Genomic DNA, 17577 nt, shown 5'->3' with positions numbered 1-17577 from the left:
AACCACCAAGTGGGAATAATGAAGTGTTTGATTTGGATGGAATCGTAGTAACCAACAGCCTCACTAGTTGACCCTCCAACTGGATGTGCTGCAGATTCTTTATGTCACCCTATTATTAGAGGCATCTTTTTCTAATGTTTGCTGGACTGAACCCACAACTACATGGTCATTAATAAAGACGATTGACACTCAAGTATTAATAGTCGTGTTTTCTCTCGGGGGGGGGGGGGGGTGTTTGGTTTTACTGACCTCAGCAGGAATAATGACGCATTTTGCTTGATGAATGTTACCATAATTTAATGTCTCAATTGAGTATTCGTTAGTGTAAATAGTGCTCTGGTTAGTGAAATAAAACATGTATAAATGTGTTTCTCTGCGATCGATGTTGACGGATCGTAGCTGATCTTCCTGCTTATTTGTTTAACTCCCAATTTGCTGGCATTCATATGCGCTAGTGTACACTTCCATGTTCATGTTTTGGGATTGCAAATAAAGTTGATTTAAAAAAAATAAAAAAAATTGGAAATCCCAGAAATACAAAGCTGACAAAAAAAAGCCTCTCTAAACAGTCAAACGAGCTGAAACAGTTGTCGACAGATTCAAGAGGTTACACTGCACTGAGAGAAGGGACGGGAACATGCATTATTCACTGGTTGAACATGACATTGGCAGATTTCAACATTCGGCTGGTTTTCTCAAAACACGGAGAGAAAATGTCTCACAGCGTGGAGAACGTGGACATCATCTCCTATTTAAAATAAAAATAAAAAAGGCACAGCACATCGTTATTTATAATTCAACTAAAATGTTCAGGAGCAGAGAAAGACCAAATATGATCAAGTGATCGGTCCCAGCTTCACGCGACAAAACATCCAGCGACACCTCAACCCATAAATGGGCGTCGCGTTTCGGAGGCTGAAGCTTCGGTGGGTCAAGAGACGGAGGCGCTGCCCCCCCACCCCCCCGCAGAGCCACGCTTCCAAACACTGCCGTGCTCGAGCGGAAATAACAACTGCACCACACGTGAGCTTCAAAAGAATTAAGTGTATTCCAAAACAAATGGAACAAAATGGAACTTAATTTCATTGGATTACACAAACACTTTCAGATATACGTCTCTCCACAACCAGTGTGTCCCATCTTTCTGTTAACAGGAAACCAGTTCACTGCTGGCTGTGTTAACCACAATATATATACTACACATAGAAATGAACACTTGAGGCAAACAGTTCAGGCAGTTTATGAGTGCAACAATTATCAAATTCATTCCACATAAGGCAAGGTGTCGTATGTTTTTAAAGCGAAGCGGCCGAGTAGTATTTATGTGCGGCTCATTATCAAAATATTGCTTCATCTGTCAAATAAAAATATTCTCTCTTCCACTCGCTGATTGGCTGTTGAGCTCCTTAGAAAACGTCCCGTGAAATGATGCGTTCAGGAGAGGGGTGAGAGAAACTGTTGGAAATGTTCGGAGGAGGCGGCCTGCGGGCAAACGTCGTCGGCTCACTGGTCGTCGTCAGAGTCCCGGGTGCTGCTCAGGTGACTCTCCTGCACCTCCAGCTCCTCAGCGCTCACCATGGCCGGACTGATGGCAGCGTACCTCGTCCCGTGGAACTGACGAAGGTGAATCTGCACATAAACAACAACAAACAAAAAAAAAAGGTAATTTGTGCTACAGCTGCTCACTGCAGTTTGTTTTAATCAAACAAACAGGAGGAAATATTGCATTTGTTGGGGACTATTTTCAGCAGTGGATAAATCCATATGCAGGATGGTGTGTGTGGGATTGGGGGGAAATAAAACCTGATTTACATAAAAATCAGGATTGTTGAATGAATGACACGTTTGCAGGTTGTTAATGCAGGAAGAGTTTCTTCCAGTCTGTTTACATGGAGTCCCCCCCATCTGGAGACGATGGGGGGGCGGGGGTCGAACCCCCAACAAATGCTATTCACCCTATATATGCTTCCTTTCGGCAGTATTAGAAATTACTATTAGAAAACACTCCATAAACTTTCATTGTTATGCAGATGATACCCAATTATATCTATCGATCAGGCCAGATGAAACCAATCAGTTAACTAAAATCCTGGATGACCTGCAATTATCTGAAGTTAAAGTCAGACAAGACTGAAATTATTGTACTTTGTACCCCGAACACCTCAGAAACACATTATCTAAAGATATAGTTACTCTAGGTGGCATTGCCTTGGCCTCCAGCGTGAATCGAGTTATCTTTGATCAGGACATGTCCTTTAACTCCCATGTAAAACAAACTTCAAGGACTGCCTTCTTTCACCTCCGTAATATTGCATTAAAGAGCTCATAGTACCCCATTACCCCACTAGAGCGCTGTGCTCCCAGAATGCAGAGTCGCTTGTGGTTCCTAGAGTCTCCAAAAGTAGAACGGGGCTCAGGCCTGCCTGGACCAGCCCCTAGTTATAGGCCTTGACTGCTGGGGGACTTCCCATGATGCACTGAGCTTTCCTCCTCTCCCTCTCCATCTTTACACATTCATGTCCCTCCAATGCATGTTGCTAACTTTGTATCTTCCCCTGGAGTTTGGTGGGAACTGTTGGGTCTCTGTAATAATATTATAAAGAGTCGGTCTAGACCTGCTCTATATGTAAAGTGTCATGAGATGACTTTTGTTGTGAATTCTCTTGGAATGAAATACCCGACCCACGACAGACCAAGTCTATCTCTGATCAGTCACAGTCGACCATCAGCTGGAGGGTCGAGCCGCCTCAGGCGATGAACGCCGTACCTGTATGTAGAGGTTGACCTCAGCGCTCCGGCACAGGTACGGGAAGTTCCCTCCCGTTTTCAGATGAGCTCGCCTCGCGTTAGGATACAGTTTATACATCTCCTCCTTGGCCTCCAGCGACAGAGCGCTCTGATCAAACACCTCCACGCCGGTCACAGAGAAAACGTGGGGTTCAGGTTATTGTAGCAGACACATACAGTACATGGTACATGATGGTTTGTCACTTACATCTATAATGGTCACAGCGACATCTTTTATTTTGTGCGGCTCCACGTAAGAGTTCTGACAGTTGAGTGTTAGCCGCGATGCTAGCTCACTTTGGTTCAGGCTCTCCAACTGCAGCACAGACACACACACACACACACACACACACACACACACACACACACACACACACAACAGGGCAGGTATTAACATATTCATAGAAAGAAACAAGAAGAAACACAAGAATTGTTTTTTGGGAAATACACAAATTTTCTTTTTTTTTCCAGGAGTGAGATGAGAGGAACGGTATCGCTCTCATGTCAGCTGTTTTAGGGAGCTTCTCGTTTGTCTCAGGTGTCTCTCCAGGTCTCCTCACTTGAGTCTTTTCCTCACACCTTCATCGCCGAACGTGAGAGGAGTGATGACGGAAAAGATGTGACGAGAGGAAGACCAAGAGTTTTCACCTGGAGTGACGTTGGCGTCTGATGACAACAGCCGGGTTACTATGGTTACTTTGTATTTACATTGTGAACGGATACGTCAAACCACAGATTGTACAGTTAATAGGCACTGAAGGCACAGCACATAATGATTCATTCGAAAGGAACCTAGCTGCAGACAAAATGGTGGACCTCCGCAAAGGGAACCTCCGCAGTTGACAGGAAATCACGTGACCTCAGCAGCAGACGTTTTTTGCGTTAAACGCTTGGAGCCATGTAACATTTTCAAATGCATTTTCTCCGTTTCAGCACACCTACACTCGCTGAACTCGTTGGTATATTAACGTTCCATAAACAACACTGAATAAAGCCCTAGAAAAGCCAACAGACTTCTTTAAAAGATTCTTAATAGACTCCTCCTGCCTTTTCTGCCACAAGAACGGAGTGGACTTTTTAAAGACTCATTGCAAACTTCTCAATTTCAAATACCGGATAAAGCCTTTAGGAGAGTCCATTGACTTTTAAAATATATTCCCAATGTATAAACCTTATATATTTGTTTAAATCTGTGTGCTAAAAAAACACACGCGTCCACTTACCCTGTCGACCATGAAGTCGATTGCGTCTGCCATCTTAGAGTCCACGGGTCCTTTGGCAAAGTTCCCCAGAACAATCTTCTTCAACATGAAAGCTGGCATCAACCAGAAACTGAGGGGCAACGCGGAGACCAAACATTAATAAATAATAACAAACATTCAGAAGCAAATCTGTGCTGGAATTAAAAAAAGCACCTGTTTGCTGTCCACGTCTGGTTAAAGATGGAGGTATCACTGAATGAATTACACAGTATCAGTGAGTGCACCCTGGGGGACTTGTGTGTGCACTCTGCAAACTTCTGAGCCAAGAATCCACCCAGGGACGCCCCGAAGAGATGGACCTGAAAGTTCCAAGTGACAAGAGGATCGTAATCAGACACCAGAGGGGAGGGGTGATCTGGAAACATGCCCACGTTCATGACAGCCCCTGTGTCTTCACTCTCCGTGGCCTCCTTTCCGTCACATCCAGAGAGCGCAGCTGGACCCGTCTCACAAAGAGGTGAGTCAGCTCTGAAGCAAGAGGAAAACACACACTCACACTCACTCACTTTATCCAACTGCAGGTGATCCAGAAGCTTCCTGAAGCCGTCACAGAACTCCATGAGGTCCCAGTACACCGGGTACTGCAGCTGGAAACCACACCAGAACACAAGCACGACAGTCAGTGTTCATCAGTTACAACAAGTCTGCCTTTTACGAGCCGATTCAACATTTTCACATTCTCACAGTGGATGACAAAGCTGAGCCAGCACCAGGCCTCATCAGTGACGAACTGTCCCACAATACGAGCTGCCATATTGGCCTGAATGCTGCGTTTGCAGGCTCAAAGTGCAAATCAGTGAATGAGCTGAAACGATTAGTTGATTGATCAATTGATAGATAATGAATCTGCAACTTTTTTGAGTAGGAATTATGAAAAACAGATGTGACGAGCTCACCGAAATGACTCTGTAGCCCCAGCCCGTCAGAGCCAGCACCTGCTGGAAGAACACCTCAGCTGTCCCGCTGACCGGGGGGAGGAGGATGATGGGACACCGGATGCTCTTCGGGCCGGCATCGTACAGCGACCACACCTTACTGTCATCGTCATCAACGATGATCTGGTGGAGACAGAGACGCGACATGGCCCTGAAGTCTCTCTTTTCAAAACAGGCAGCGGGAGACAAATATGTAGCTACTTGACTTGAAGACTAACAGACGGACGCTACAGACTGTACACAAAGGCTGTATTCCAAACCGCCTACTGCATACTACCAACAAAGACAGTTCATACTGTGCACTGCTTTTCATAGTAGTAGGTAGTATGAAACTGTCAAATTGATTTATTTTGCAGCAGCAGCCGGTTTCCGGTTTGGAAAGCAGAAGTAATAATCACGCAGGTGTCCTTATGAAAGTCGGAACAAACGTTTAAATGAGGCCTTGTAGATATAATATGAGTGAAGAATCAGTGACTGGGTTGCTTATTTCTCACCTCAAATTTCGCCTTCCACGTACACAGGCACACAGAGGATCTGCAGGCTTTAAACCAGCAACCGTCCCATCAGCTTGTCATCACATAAAAGTGGTGACTTTTCACCGTTTACATTACATTCATCTATCCAAAGCGACTGACAATGACACATTTCAACCATGTGGACACAACCAATGTATCAGGCACTACATTTAGAAATAGTAAGAGAGCGAAAGAGTTCCTTTTTTTGTCTTTTAAGGGCCGAGGTGCAGTCTGAATAGGTGAATTTTTTTTAGTGTGAACAGGTGGTTTTCAGTCTGCGACAAAAAATGTGTAGAGTTTCGAGAGAGCTTATAGAGAGGAGCTCGTTCCACCATTGTGGAGCCAGGACAGGAAACAGGAAACTTGACAGTGCTCTGGATGTAGGAGGGGGTCTGAGCCATTTGTAGCACGGTAGGCAAAGCGCAAGTGTCTTGAATCGGATTTCAAGCAGCCACCTGTAGCTGGTGTGAGATGACATGAGCCTTCACCGGGGAAAAAAAAACAAAAAACTGCACCGCCGGGACAGACTTGTCCTCCTGATGCTGTGGAGGATGACTCTGCAGGAGCAGGACGTAGCGGCGATGCTGGCAGCGAAGGGCAGCTGGTTGTGCAGCGTCAAACCCAGGTCCCCCGTAATCCGAACCGAAGGGATGGCGGTTCTGCGTAGTTCGACTCTTTATTTTACTGATGAACGCGTGATGCTAAGATGGGCTTTGCTTCTCGTTCTCTTACTCTCTCTTTAAGTGTGTTTCCTTCCACCAGAGACTCCACAGAGAACACTACACGGTGGAGAAAGTCACACCGAGAGGAAGGTCCAGGATTTCAATGTCAGTAAACTCTGGAGATGTTAGTCTGGTCTAAAGTCTGGCACAGTATTTTCCTACTATTTAAAAGGATGCTTTAATGAGCTAGTAAGACGCACCTTCATAGGCGGGTTCACAACACGCATACAGTCACTTAAATTGGGATTTGTTATATGGGGGGGGGGGCAAAGGGAAAAGCAGGATATAGTCTATATATACCCTCACTGGGTATATTCTGTATTGGTTTGTGGACAATAAAGCTACACACATTTGTCAGGGGATAACTGACTTCTAGTTACTAGTTAGTAGTGAGACAGCATTCTGGATCAAACCCAAAGGCAAAGCTCTGTGTGCGACGAACAAAGCCAGGTGTGAACGTGAGCTCTTACCGATCAGTGTGAATGCAGTCTGAGCAGTAAAAGTACACAAACAGGAGTACAGTGCTCACCCAGTGATTTACATGCCATCTATTCTGTCTCCTTCTCTCATTTCCTGTTTGGACTCGAGCAGACCAGCTGTGGATCATTTTGGGGAAGTTTCATTTAATACTTATGAGAAAGCTTTCAGTTAATGAAAACATGGGCATCACTTTTTTTTTTTTTTTTTACAAATTGGTTGGCAGGAGAGATTCATATTATTATCATGTATTACAATGTGGTCAGGAAGCCGGTAGGGTCGAGATCCTGCTATTTCCCAGGAAATACCTGCAGGATCGTAGTATCGTATCGTGGGTGTGCCTACATACGTACCGAAACAAACTCTCACAAATACACTTCCGCCTGAAAGAGGACATGAAACGTGCATGTCTAAATATATTAGAAAAACCCCTCATTCCCCTGGTGAGTGATGGAGTTCAACCAGTTATTCTTTTGTGACTATCAAAAGTATCAGTGTACATGCACAATCATGCGCCTTACCACATTAGCAATATCCACCTAATTTACAGTGTATTATAGCCTATTAACATCATTAAACAGTGTATACTCAGCAAATAGTATACTATAGTTATGTCTCCATTCTCCATTTGACTTTTATTTATTGTATTTATGTTTTTATATTCGAGTTAGTTTAGTTATTGCATGTATTGTAGTTTAGCCTTTGATTGTATTGGTTTCTTTTACCTCCCTCATTGTTTTTGTGTTTGATTCATGAGAAGTGGCTGCTGTAACGCTTTAATTTCATTTTGGGATTAATTAAGTACTCTATCTATCCAGTATCTTTTTTTTTTATTAATGTCTAGTTTCTATTCTAGAAAAGATAGGCTTCTGGCTTTACTAGGTGCTGTAATAGTTACTAGTACAGTAGAGACTGATGATCAACTGATAGTATCTAAAATATATGTTTCAAATATATATTCGTATTCATATATGTTCACTGTTCCAGTTCTGTTTCTAAACTCGAATTCATGGTGAGAAGTCCCGGGAATTCTGGGAAAAGAGGGATCTGAACACTTGGGACGTGATCGTCCCCAGTTTAACCCTGGCAAGCACATTGGCCCCTTCACTGTTGGCTCAGGGTATTCTAGGGAAAAAAAAAGCCTCTTTAGTTCTTTTACTTGAGTAGTTTTCAAGATGAGTCATATTTGTTATGTTAAATGCATGTATGCACCAGTAGTTCCACTCACGCAGGACTTTGGAGCTTTACAGGAAGTGGTGTGGTGCTAAAACCGTCAAAAACGCTTGTTTGACAAACATTCAATCCCGCGGCAGGCTACCCATAGCATCCAGCTGGGCTACGTTTTGATTTGATCGGGAGGGTTCAAATAGTTTTGGAAGGAAAAGTTGAGAGAGCCAGCAGTGAATCAGTCGCTTCTTCCTCTCCAGTGATAACGGCTGGGACTGGCAGAGCACTGAGTTCAGTACGCACAGTGAATTATAACTGATGACCCACAAAACCAGTTGAGTTCATCCGCCTATGACCACACGGACACTTCTCCTCTGTTCGGATTATTAATGGGTTCCACAGTTATAGCTCTGTGGCCTCTCTTCCTATGTTTAATATGTTATGCAAGTTATGCAAGACTTGACGGAGATTTTTATTATACTTTTAATTACTGTAACCGTGGTTTTGAATTTGCATAATTAAAACGTATAACACAGGAGAGTACATTTAAGAAGATCGCCATCTCGCCATCTCACCCACTACAGACTTTTAAAAACTCAAGTGCCTCAGTATATCAACGTAAGACAAAAAGGAAGCACAGAGAAGAAAGCAGAACTACAAATCCTGGAGGGCAATCCCAGAAGCACGTGGCAAGGTCTAGGAACTGCGACAGACTACAAGCCCCCACCCCCCCTCAACTCTTTTTGATCCACAAATTGAAGGGACAGACGGGATTACATTTCACTGTGATTGTACCTTATATGATTACATGTGACAAATAAACTTAATCGATTGAGATATATATATATACACACACACACACACACATATTAAATGGACAAAAACCTTGGGCTACTCTGTGTCACAGGGAACTCGAACCTCCTGGAGTAAACACACTGACAGACTGTTTCGTTATCAGGCAGATATGCAAATCTAATCATGCTGCAAGACAGTGATCAACGGCAATCTCACGTACTTGATTAAGAACACAGCTTTAATATCACAGAGGGGACCACTGAAAGAAATACATGAGGAAATGGGCCAAAACAATAACACGGATCTTTATGCATTGTCACGTCTACCTACTTGGGAACAGTGTTCCCTGTAAAGCCTGTTTATTTCCCATATTTCTACACACACTTGTCACATCACTGTTCACACATGTGTTATGTGCACTTATTGTAATACCCATGGGCCCAGTGATTATAGACCTCCATCACAGATTTGAAATCATGAGGTACTTACTCTCTTCAGGGGCACCGTGCTCCTGAACCAGTTATAGTCTGGGGACACTTTGATCTCCTCCATCTGAGGACACATTCAGAGACAGACATCAGGAAACATCACGCAGTTAGTTCACCAATTCAGCCCCCGTGCGAGCAGTTAAACAAACACCTGACTCTTCCTACTAGCTTAACGGCTAACTGTTCAACATGAGTGAGGGGCCGCTAACAGTCGTTACGGTGAAGCTCAGACACCAAATTCTGTTTCCCGGGTCTAAAGAGGATTTCTGGGAACTGTTACCGTGCTCGTTGTGGATGTTAGTCACCGTGTCCGAGGAATTTTATCCATATCTAGGTAGCATTTTCTCCGGCTGCCTGCCTGGTCATATGACTCCGCTTTCACACACTTCCGCAAAGCTTTCTGCCACCGCCCACCGATAACCACGGCGTCTGTCTGTCTGTCTGCCTGTCTGTCTGTCTGTCTCACAAACAGGCTAACGTTAGCCCACTACACCATCATGTAGCTACGGCGTATTAGCTACAGTGTATAATGCAGTGAGTTAGCTGTAGCACTTTGCTCGGCTTGGCCATGGACTGTATGGGCTTCGGCTACGCATGCGCACACAAACCACAGTGCTTTATTTCACCTCACGCTCTCAGAAATGTAGATGTCTTTGTGAGGACAGCTGACAATTTGGTGTCCTTGGCGAGACATCCAATGACACATCTGGGGGGACTGATCTTAGCTAAATAATGTAATAATATTTTAGTATAAAGCTAAATAATGTATTAATGTTTTAGTATACATCTAAATGATGTACCAATATTTTTGTATAAAACTAAATAATGTAATCAAATTTTAGTATAAAGCTAAATAATGTATTAATGTTTTAGTATACATCTAAATGATGTACCAATATTTTTGTATAAAACTAAATAATGTAATCAAATTTTAGTATAAAGATAAATAATGTAATGTTTTAATATACATCTAAATGATGTACTAATATTTTTGTTTAAAACTAAATTTTAGCATAAAGACAAATAATGTAATGAAATTTGAGTAGAATTCAACTTCACTCACCTTCTGTTCTGTATCACATGATACATGGGCATCAGCATCATCCGGACATTTACATGAACACTAATCTCTGCTCTGATGTGATATGAACATAACTGCTCCTCTATATAACCTGGTTATTCATATCTCTGCGTGATTCTAACATTATCAGGTTACATTAAACCAGTCGGTGTTACATTTCTCTACTGAGCTGCAGGTGTTATAAGTGTCAGACTTTTACTGCTGGATGTGCTGAACACATCATCCCTGCAACACTCTATTATGTCTCTTCCGTTGATGCACACTTATGCCCAGTATCCCTGTATAGATTCACTATTAATGCTCATCTATATAATTCCAGTGAAGCACCTTTCTATATGAATATAATACAATATACAACATTTACTAGACTTGCTCTAACCGCGTGCCTCTCTCTCTCTCTTTCTCTCTCTCTCTCTCTCTGGAAGCATTGATACTGAATAAATTATCCTGGTGACATAAATTGTAAATTTAAATGATTTAACTAACTAAAGCCGCAATTCTGCACTGGATGTGGTTTTGTTTTCCAGCAAAACATTAAAAAAAACACAGATATGGTCCTTTATTAATCACGTTGAGTCGTGTGCTGCAGTACCAACTTCAGCCACTGCATGTTGTTGGCGATGTAACCTAGTAAAAGGCTAAAAGCTGCCGCAAATAGGAACGTGAAGAAGAAACAAGCACGGCAACAAAACATGGCGCCTGTTGGAGACTTGAAAGAAAGAATTGGTGTTACTATGTAGTGTCGTGCAGAAACCTTGTCACAGGTTCGGTGTTTTTATCGTACACGACATGGACAACACGTACCACCGCGCTCCGTCAGATACACAGCAGCCTCCTGTCTATAATGGCGGCTATCTGGAGGCACCGTACGCCGGCGCGGCTCATGAACCGACACAGCCGGACCACACTGCTACACAGTGGATACCGTCACGGGGATATGACGGCCACCCGTATGGATTCAGGGGCGATTTCCCCGCACCTACTCCAGGACCAGGGGGTTTCGGAGGGCCCTGCTTGGCCCTTCCGTATGGATTTGACCCCTCCGTCCCCCCGCCTCCGTTCGGCTGTCCACCACCTGGACACTTCTCGAACGCGGCGCCCACTCCTCCTCCAGTAAACGCATACAGCAGCGGGGGAGCGTTTCAAACATTTACCCAGCAGTTCAGAGCCGGGCCTCAGACCGGTCAGTATGCCCTGGACTCCAGACAGAAACACCAGCGCGAATATGAGGATTTCTCTGAGAGTCCGCTGTTTCCTCCGCGGGGTAAGGACCACGACAGGAGTCCGGGACCAGCAACACGAGCCGAGGACGCCACGGCCCTTCAGAGGACACATGATCAGCAGTGGCTCAAACGTTTCTTACAAAGCAGGGACAAAACCTCCAAGATCCCTAAGACCCAGACCCAGACACAGCAGCAGCACAGCGGTGTTCCCGACCGGAGACAGGCGTTGTACAGGGCAGCCCAGCTCGTCGCACAGCTGGCAGAGTCCTGTGAAACTCTGAGGAACAACGTGGACAACGAGTGCGTCTGGGCGGACTCCTATTCGGCGGCTTTATGCGCGAAGAGGGAGCTGCAGGACAAACTCCAAGTCCTCGGTGACGGTTCGGACAGCTGGGCGGCTAAATGGTCCCGTGTAGCCAAGAGGAGGAGCCGGAGACTGAGAGCCAGGAAAGTGCGGCAGATGGAGGAAACCCAGAGGGAGGAGCGCATCTCTGAGAAGGAGGCTGCCATAGACAAATGGAGGATGCTGCAGATACACCGGGTGGAGGAGAAGAAGAAGGTAAGCGCATCCGTCAGAGGGGGCTCAAAGGTGTATCGTTTGTTTTGTCCACTTGGGGGCAGAAGAAGCATACAGCAAACTTGTGCTTAATGGCTGTGGAGCGACCTAAAACTCCAGTGCCATGCTCGCTTGAATGGTGGACAGTTCCACCAGTGAGAAATGACGCGACTTGTTGGAAACCAGTAAAAAATGACTTGTGTCTTTCTGACCCACCACCCCGAACACTCTGAGCTGGTTCGCGATTCAGCCAAGCAATATCCTGCTAATGGTTTGTTGTGGTTTTATTGGCCCAGGTTTTAAGACTGTGAAATTTCTGCAGAGCAATGGAGCGAATGGAAGTTAGTTTGTGGTGTGTGTGTGTGTGTGTGTGTGGCAGAAATGGCCCCATTATAACTGTTGACAACTATTGTTGTTATTATTCAAATATTATGGTGGAAGCATTAAACAAAGCCAATTTTCTCCTATGTCATTTTTGTCTTTTGCTCTTCTCAAAGTCCCTTTTTAATTGAAAAACAAAATGTGTATTTTCAGATCGCCTCATGCTGTGATATGTCACCGTTCATTTATTTATTTTGTCCCAAAGACAGAGGATGATGATGATGATGATGATGATGAATCTGTTTCCTGCACCAGGAGCAGGAGCTGAAGCTGGCTGCAGACGCCGTTCTCTGCGAGGTGAGGAAGAAGCAGGCAGACGTGAAGAGGATGCAGGACATCCTGAGGTCTCTGGAGAAACTGCGCAGGCTGAGGAAAGAGGCGGCTTCGAGGAAAGGTGACACTTGTTGCTTGCTGTGTTCCGCCGTCCACCTTATTCCCAGGCCGCGTGGTACCTTGTGTGAAGTATGGGTGCGGAGTGGCCTGTGGCGGTCTGCAGTCTGCAGCATGAGGCACCGCGGTGGTAGGAGTGCGATTACTGACAGGGGCAGGCGAGCAGCACTCACTTTTGGACTGCTCCCAGTCTTTATGCTAAGCTAAGTTAGCTGGCTGCAGATAGATAGTCTACTTTTTTTTTTTTTTTTTCCTTTCTTTCTTTAAACTGGATCATGTGATCACAGCTCTGCCTTCTACGACTGAGGGGATGGGAGGGTGAACGGAGGGAGTGACCTCAGATAGCGGTAACACGCAAAGTCAGCTTAGCGTTGGCTAAGCTGACTTTGAGGCTCTGACTTGGCTCTGCGTGTGCTTTGAGATAAACACGGTAGTGACTTGATAAAATAAGCTGGACTTTATTGCTGTGGAAGTCTTTTCAGGTTGCTCGTCACTTCACCGTCACGTAGCAACAGACACAATAAAGCAGCTAAATATGTAATCCCCCAAACACATGTAGCATACCGCTAACTCTCACAGATGCTGGTTCAGTGGAAGGAATAACCGGAAGTCGCACCCGTAATTCACTGGGATTAGGTAGGGGTAAGCTGCACATAAAGTGGGCTTCCTGTTTTCAGCCTCATGGGTGATGGTGTGTCGACAAGACACGAGTTTCATCTGATAATTCTGAGGAGGTCCTTTTTTATTTGATTTAATAATGGATTCAGTGTTTTTAGTGAAACGTTACAGGTAGTGGATGAGGATGTTGGGGCTGTGTACCCTCCAGTGTGTAACTGTTTGTGTGTGTGTGTGTGTGTGTGGCAGGTATCGTCACGGAGCCAGAATGTGACGAGGCCTTCAGCAGCCGACTGGAGCAGCTGAGGGGTGTGATGAAGAAGAGGACGGCGGTGTACTCGGCAGAAGAGAAAGCTCTGATGGTGATGCTGGAAGGGGAGCAGGAGGAGGAGAGGAGGCGAGAGCGGGAGAAGCGGGTGAAGAAGGAGAGGGAGAGGCAGCTGCAGAGGAGACGGAGGGTGGCCGCCGCGTTGTTCGGAGGTGAGGCCGTGGTAAAGCCTCCGTCCGTGCTCGAACACATTGAGTCCCACTGTTGGTAATTGGCTTCCCCCTGTTTGTGTCACAGATGAGCATCCTGCCAATCCGGTTCTGCAGCCCTTCAGAGAATACTACACTCAGGCCGAGCGCTCGCTGCACGCTTTACTACAAATCAGGTTCACCTTCGTCTTCACTTCAGTCCGTGTCACATATATAGTCAGAAGTGATCACTGATGTCGACCTGTCTTAAGGCTCATGCGTGCCCCTGCTACCATACTGCTATTGAAATGAACTCGAGGATGATGTATTAACTTGTTGGGAACTGCGATTTGTTTTTTTCTCTCAGGAGAGAGTGGGACGTGTTTGCGGTTGCGGCGGATCATCTCGACGGCTCTCCGGTTCCCCAGAGCTGGATCCTGCCCGACGCCCCGTCGGACCAGGCCTGGGCCTCGGCTCTGCACACCGCTGAGTATGAGTGAGGCAGCTTCGCCGTCATGTCAACCAGCGTCTTGACGTCCAAGCCTCCACTGCAGGTCTGGTAAACGTTTTGAACCCTCTTTTGTTTTCTTGAGATGAGACGTCATCTTGTTAACTCTGACACCGTTTTTCCCATGTGACCGCAGCGCCTTGGAGCCGCCAGACTGTCGGATGACAAAGACGATGAGAGACGTTCTGCCTTATCTCCTTTTGAAAAGTGCACTTTATGTTGTCGTTTTTTTAAGTGAAATACCTGCTCTGCTGTTAATGCATTTCCTCTGTTTTGTACTTTGTAATTTGTTTTGTGGGGAGGATTTTATTTCTGCTATTTATAGTTTCTGAATGAGCAGAAAATAGGACGCAAAAACAAAATAAACTAATACATTTTAATCAGAATCAGAAACTGTTTATTGCCAAGTAACATACATTACAAGGAATTTGCTGTGGTCTGAAGGTGCTATTGTTTTGATAACAAATAAGTAGAATATAAAAGCTAAAATAAGAATAATAGAAATAGAAATAAAAAAAAAAATAAAAATAAAAATAAAAAAAAATAAAAAAAAATAAGATAAGATAAATAACAACAGTGCAGTGACCAGAATAAAGTAAAGTGTCCAGATAAAGTGTCCAGTAGGGGGTGGGTGCGTTAATGTAACGCAGTGGGGACAGGGGTGATGTACGTTAATATAACGTATAGCTTGTGTTTGTGTTCTGGGGGGGGGTCAGTGAGAGTTTGTCAGAGTTTGTCAATACCCACCAATTAACTGTTACTTCTGGAGTTTTTACTGTATATGTTTACACTGCTGCAGAGTGACGTGATCACATCACCCACAGTCTTTCGGTCCGAAACGCATCGATGTATTGAAGCTTGAAGTTCAGTAAAAGTGGATATTTTGGTTCATCCTGTGAGAATTCTGAACACAGGAAGCAATGCAGCCATTGGGTTAAGCCTTTCAGTCCCAGGCCTAAATAAGTGAAGGTTTTTTTTGTTTTTGTTTTTTGTCAAGGTGGGCATATGAGTACACTGTGGCACTCCATTGTGCAATAACACCCCAAGTGGGTTTAGGAGTCTGGCATCTGCCACACAACAATCAATAATCAAGGAAAGTGTCTGACCGCAGCTCCTAACAGGATCACGCAGGATCAGCTGCCATACTGTCTGGTCTGAGGTCAGGCGTTTACGTTTACTCTTTGTCGACGGACTGTGTGTGGACAGTAAATCAGCTGATGGGGGGGGGTTACTGTGAGGCAGTAGATTAGTGTTCCAGGTGGCTCTTCAGTCTCAGTCAGAGCTTCACACACACCTGAGAGTCCTGACCGCAGCTCATACTCGACACGACACAGCACAGGTAGGCTGGCGTTTGTTTCATTATAACATTGAGTTGAAATAGTTCTCCTAAAGATAGGCTGTGCAGTGCATTTTATGGGTTTTTTTTAAATAACAAATACAAGATGCTACCCACTACTCCCCCCCCCCCCCCACTTTTTTTAAACCTAGTGCCAGTGAAATGCTGTTTATTGATTAAAGCTGCCGACGAAGCGTCTGAACGTTGTCTGTCTGATTCACATCTAATCACACTTACACTGTCTATTGGAACATTAGCAATAATGATCATCATAATAATAATAATGAATGAATGTTACCAAGGGCTTTGCAAAGGGAAAAACTACGTTAAAACAAGTCACTATTAAAGTTCACAACACAAAGCTACATGTTGTCTTTTTTCTTTTTCATTCAGGAAACCCCAAAGATATGTGTTGGTGTGGTTGTTATATTTGTTGTGTATTTCTTTATATACCAGTATTGGGCTCACACGCAGTTCATGTTGTCTGTCCAGAATAGCACGAGTTTGTGTCTTGCACGTCAGAGACGACGCAAGGAGCTTACAGAGCATGTGTCCTCTCTGTGCTGTCGTAAGTCCTGGACCATCTGGCTCCCTTGGGTGTTTTGGTGTTACTGGAGCAAAGATGTGATCAGCTTTCGCGGGACAGCAGGGGCCGCGGACACACCGAGCAGATTCACCTCGTCACACATCTGCATGTGCCTTATGGTTTACTCACAGTCAAACGTGTGTGTGTGTGTGTGTGGCAGATGCCATTTGATGCCGTAGTCGACTGAGCTCCTCTTCGGCGGTGTGTGGAGGCTGTTTGTGGCTGAGGGCGACAAGGAGCACGCTGATTGGTTGTTCCAGTCAGCTGCCGTACAGTGGAAACGTTGGTGACTCACTCATCTCCCACTCACTTCCACTGAGGACCTGTAGTTCAGTTCAACTTTGACCGAGTGGTCAGTCGGCCAATAGAAACAGAGGTTTCTCTCAGTATTTTCATCACCATATTTAGACTACAAACCGTGGCGTCTCTTTTCTGGGCCTAGAGAGGAGAAAGGTCCTTGGACAGGAATGTAATCTGACCTTTTAAAGTGGGATTCTGCTTCTCCAGACTGCACAGAGAAGGGTGTTGTGGGTAACTGTAGGCCGCGCCTCCCGAGTCTCAACAACACGTCGACCTGCACGTCGAGCGAGCTGACCGGCTGACTCGAGTCCTGTCGGGAGGTTGGGTTCGAGACGACCGAATACAAACAAACAAACAAACAAACAGCCGCGCAAACGTGTCAGAGCGACCACTGTATCACTCCACCGGACACCGGGGGCACAAGTGGCAATTACAGCATAAAGGCACTTTGAATTTGACCTCATCCCCCCCCCCCCCCCCCCCCGAGATCCTCATGCTCAGCAGTAGAGGACCAGAAGCACAAGGAGAGCGAAGTCATGAAGTTCACAAAGTGAGCCCTTAATGTCACTTAGACGACATCTACCTATTAAGTTTGCCAACGTTAGCCACTATGAGCTACAGGTCGTGGCTTGACCAGCTGAGACTGTCCATCACACGATCACTTCCTCCACACCCCACCAACACTCCGCATGTAGCGATGAGGCGGCACACTACAACCACATCCCATCAGCTGGGCTCTGGAGCCAAGGCAAATGAAGTCCTCCCCTACGTGTCCAGACCCTTAATCGCTGGATGTGGGTCTGCTGGGTCTTCCTGTGGAAGGGTTGTTTGTGTATATATGCACTCTGCTACGTGGGGACATCGTGGCCATCTTCAACGCAAATATTAAACCAGAAAAGACCGGGGATCAACCCAGAACCTATTCAAACATTACTTCCATCCTTTAACATGTTGTTTAAAGCCATAATCATAAAGCATTAGCTTCCGTCTGCTGCGG

The 17577-nt window shown here is 45.2% G+C and overlaps 2 protein-coding genes across 2 annotated transcripts; one reads left to right on the top strand and one right to left on the bottom strand.

Moving 5' to 3' along the window:
• Nucleotides 1-1029: 1029 nt before the first annotated feature.
• Nucleotides 1030-9566, bottom strand: spg21 (SPG21 abhydrolase domain containing, maspardin). Its single transcript, XM_070905606.1, has 9 exons — nucleotides 9429-9566; nucleotides 9150-9212; nucleotides 4946-5107; nucleotides 4556-4636; nucleotides 4203-4348; nucleotides 4011-4119; nucleotides 2996-3103; nucleotides 2768-2908; nucleotides 1030-1629 (listed from the first exon to the last, which is right to left on the bottom strand). The coding sequence occupies exons 2-9, from the start codon at nucleotides 9210-9212 to the stop codon at nucleotides 1504-1506; spliced, it is 936 nt and encodes a 311-aa protein (XP_070761707.1). The 5' UTR covers nucleotides 9429-9566; the 3' UTR covers nucleotides 1030-1503.
• Nucleotides 9567-10922: 1356 nt separating this feature from the next.
• pdcd7 (programmed cell death 7) lies at nucleotides 10923-14796 on the top strand. The gene is made up of 6 exons (XM_070908697.1): nucleotides 10923-12011; nucleotides 12645-12783; nucleotides 13644-13874; nucleotides 13960-14047; nucleotides 14218-14404; nucleotides 14495-14796. Exons 1-5 carry the CDS (start codon nucleotides 11019-11021, stop codon nucleotides 14348-14350), a joined length of 1584 nt encoding a protein of 527 aa, XP_070764798.1. The 5' UTR covers nucleotides 10923-11018; the 3' UTR covers nucleotides 14351-14404; nucleotides 14495-14796.
• The last annotated feature ends 2781 nt before the right edge of the window (nucleotides 14797-17577 follow it).

This window comes from Enoplosus armatus, chromosome 1 (genome assembly GCF_043641665.1).
Source record: "Enoplosus armatus isolate fEnoArm2 chromosome 1, fEnoArm2.hap1, whole genome shotgun sequence".
Lineage (NCBI taxonomy): Eukaryota > Metazoa > Chordata > Actinopteri > Centrarchiformes > Enoplosidae > Enoplosus > Enoplosus armatus.
Note: the sequence above shows the minus strand (reverse complement) of the source record. Positions and strands in the feature narration are given on the sequence as shown.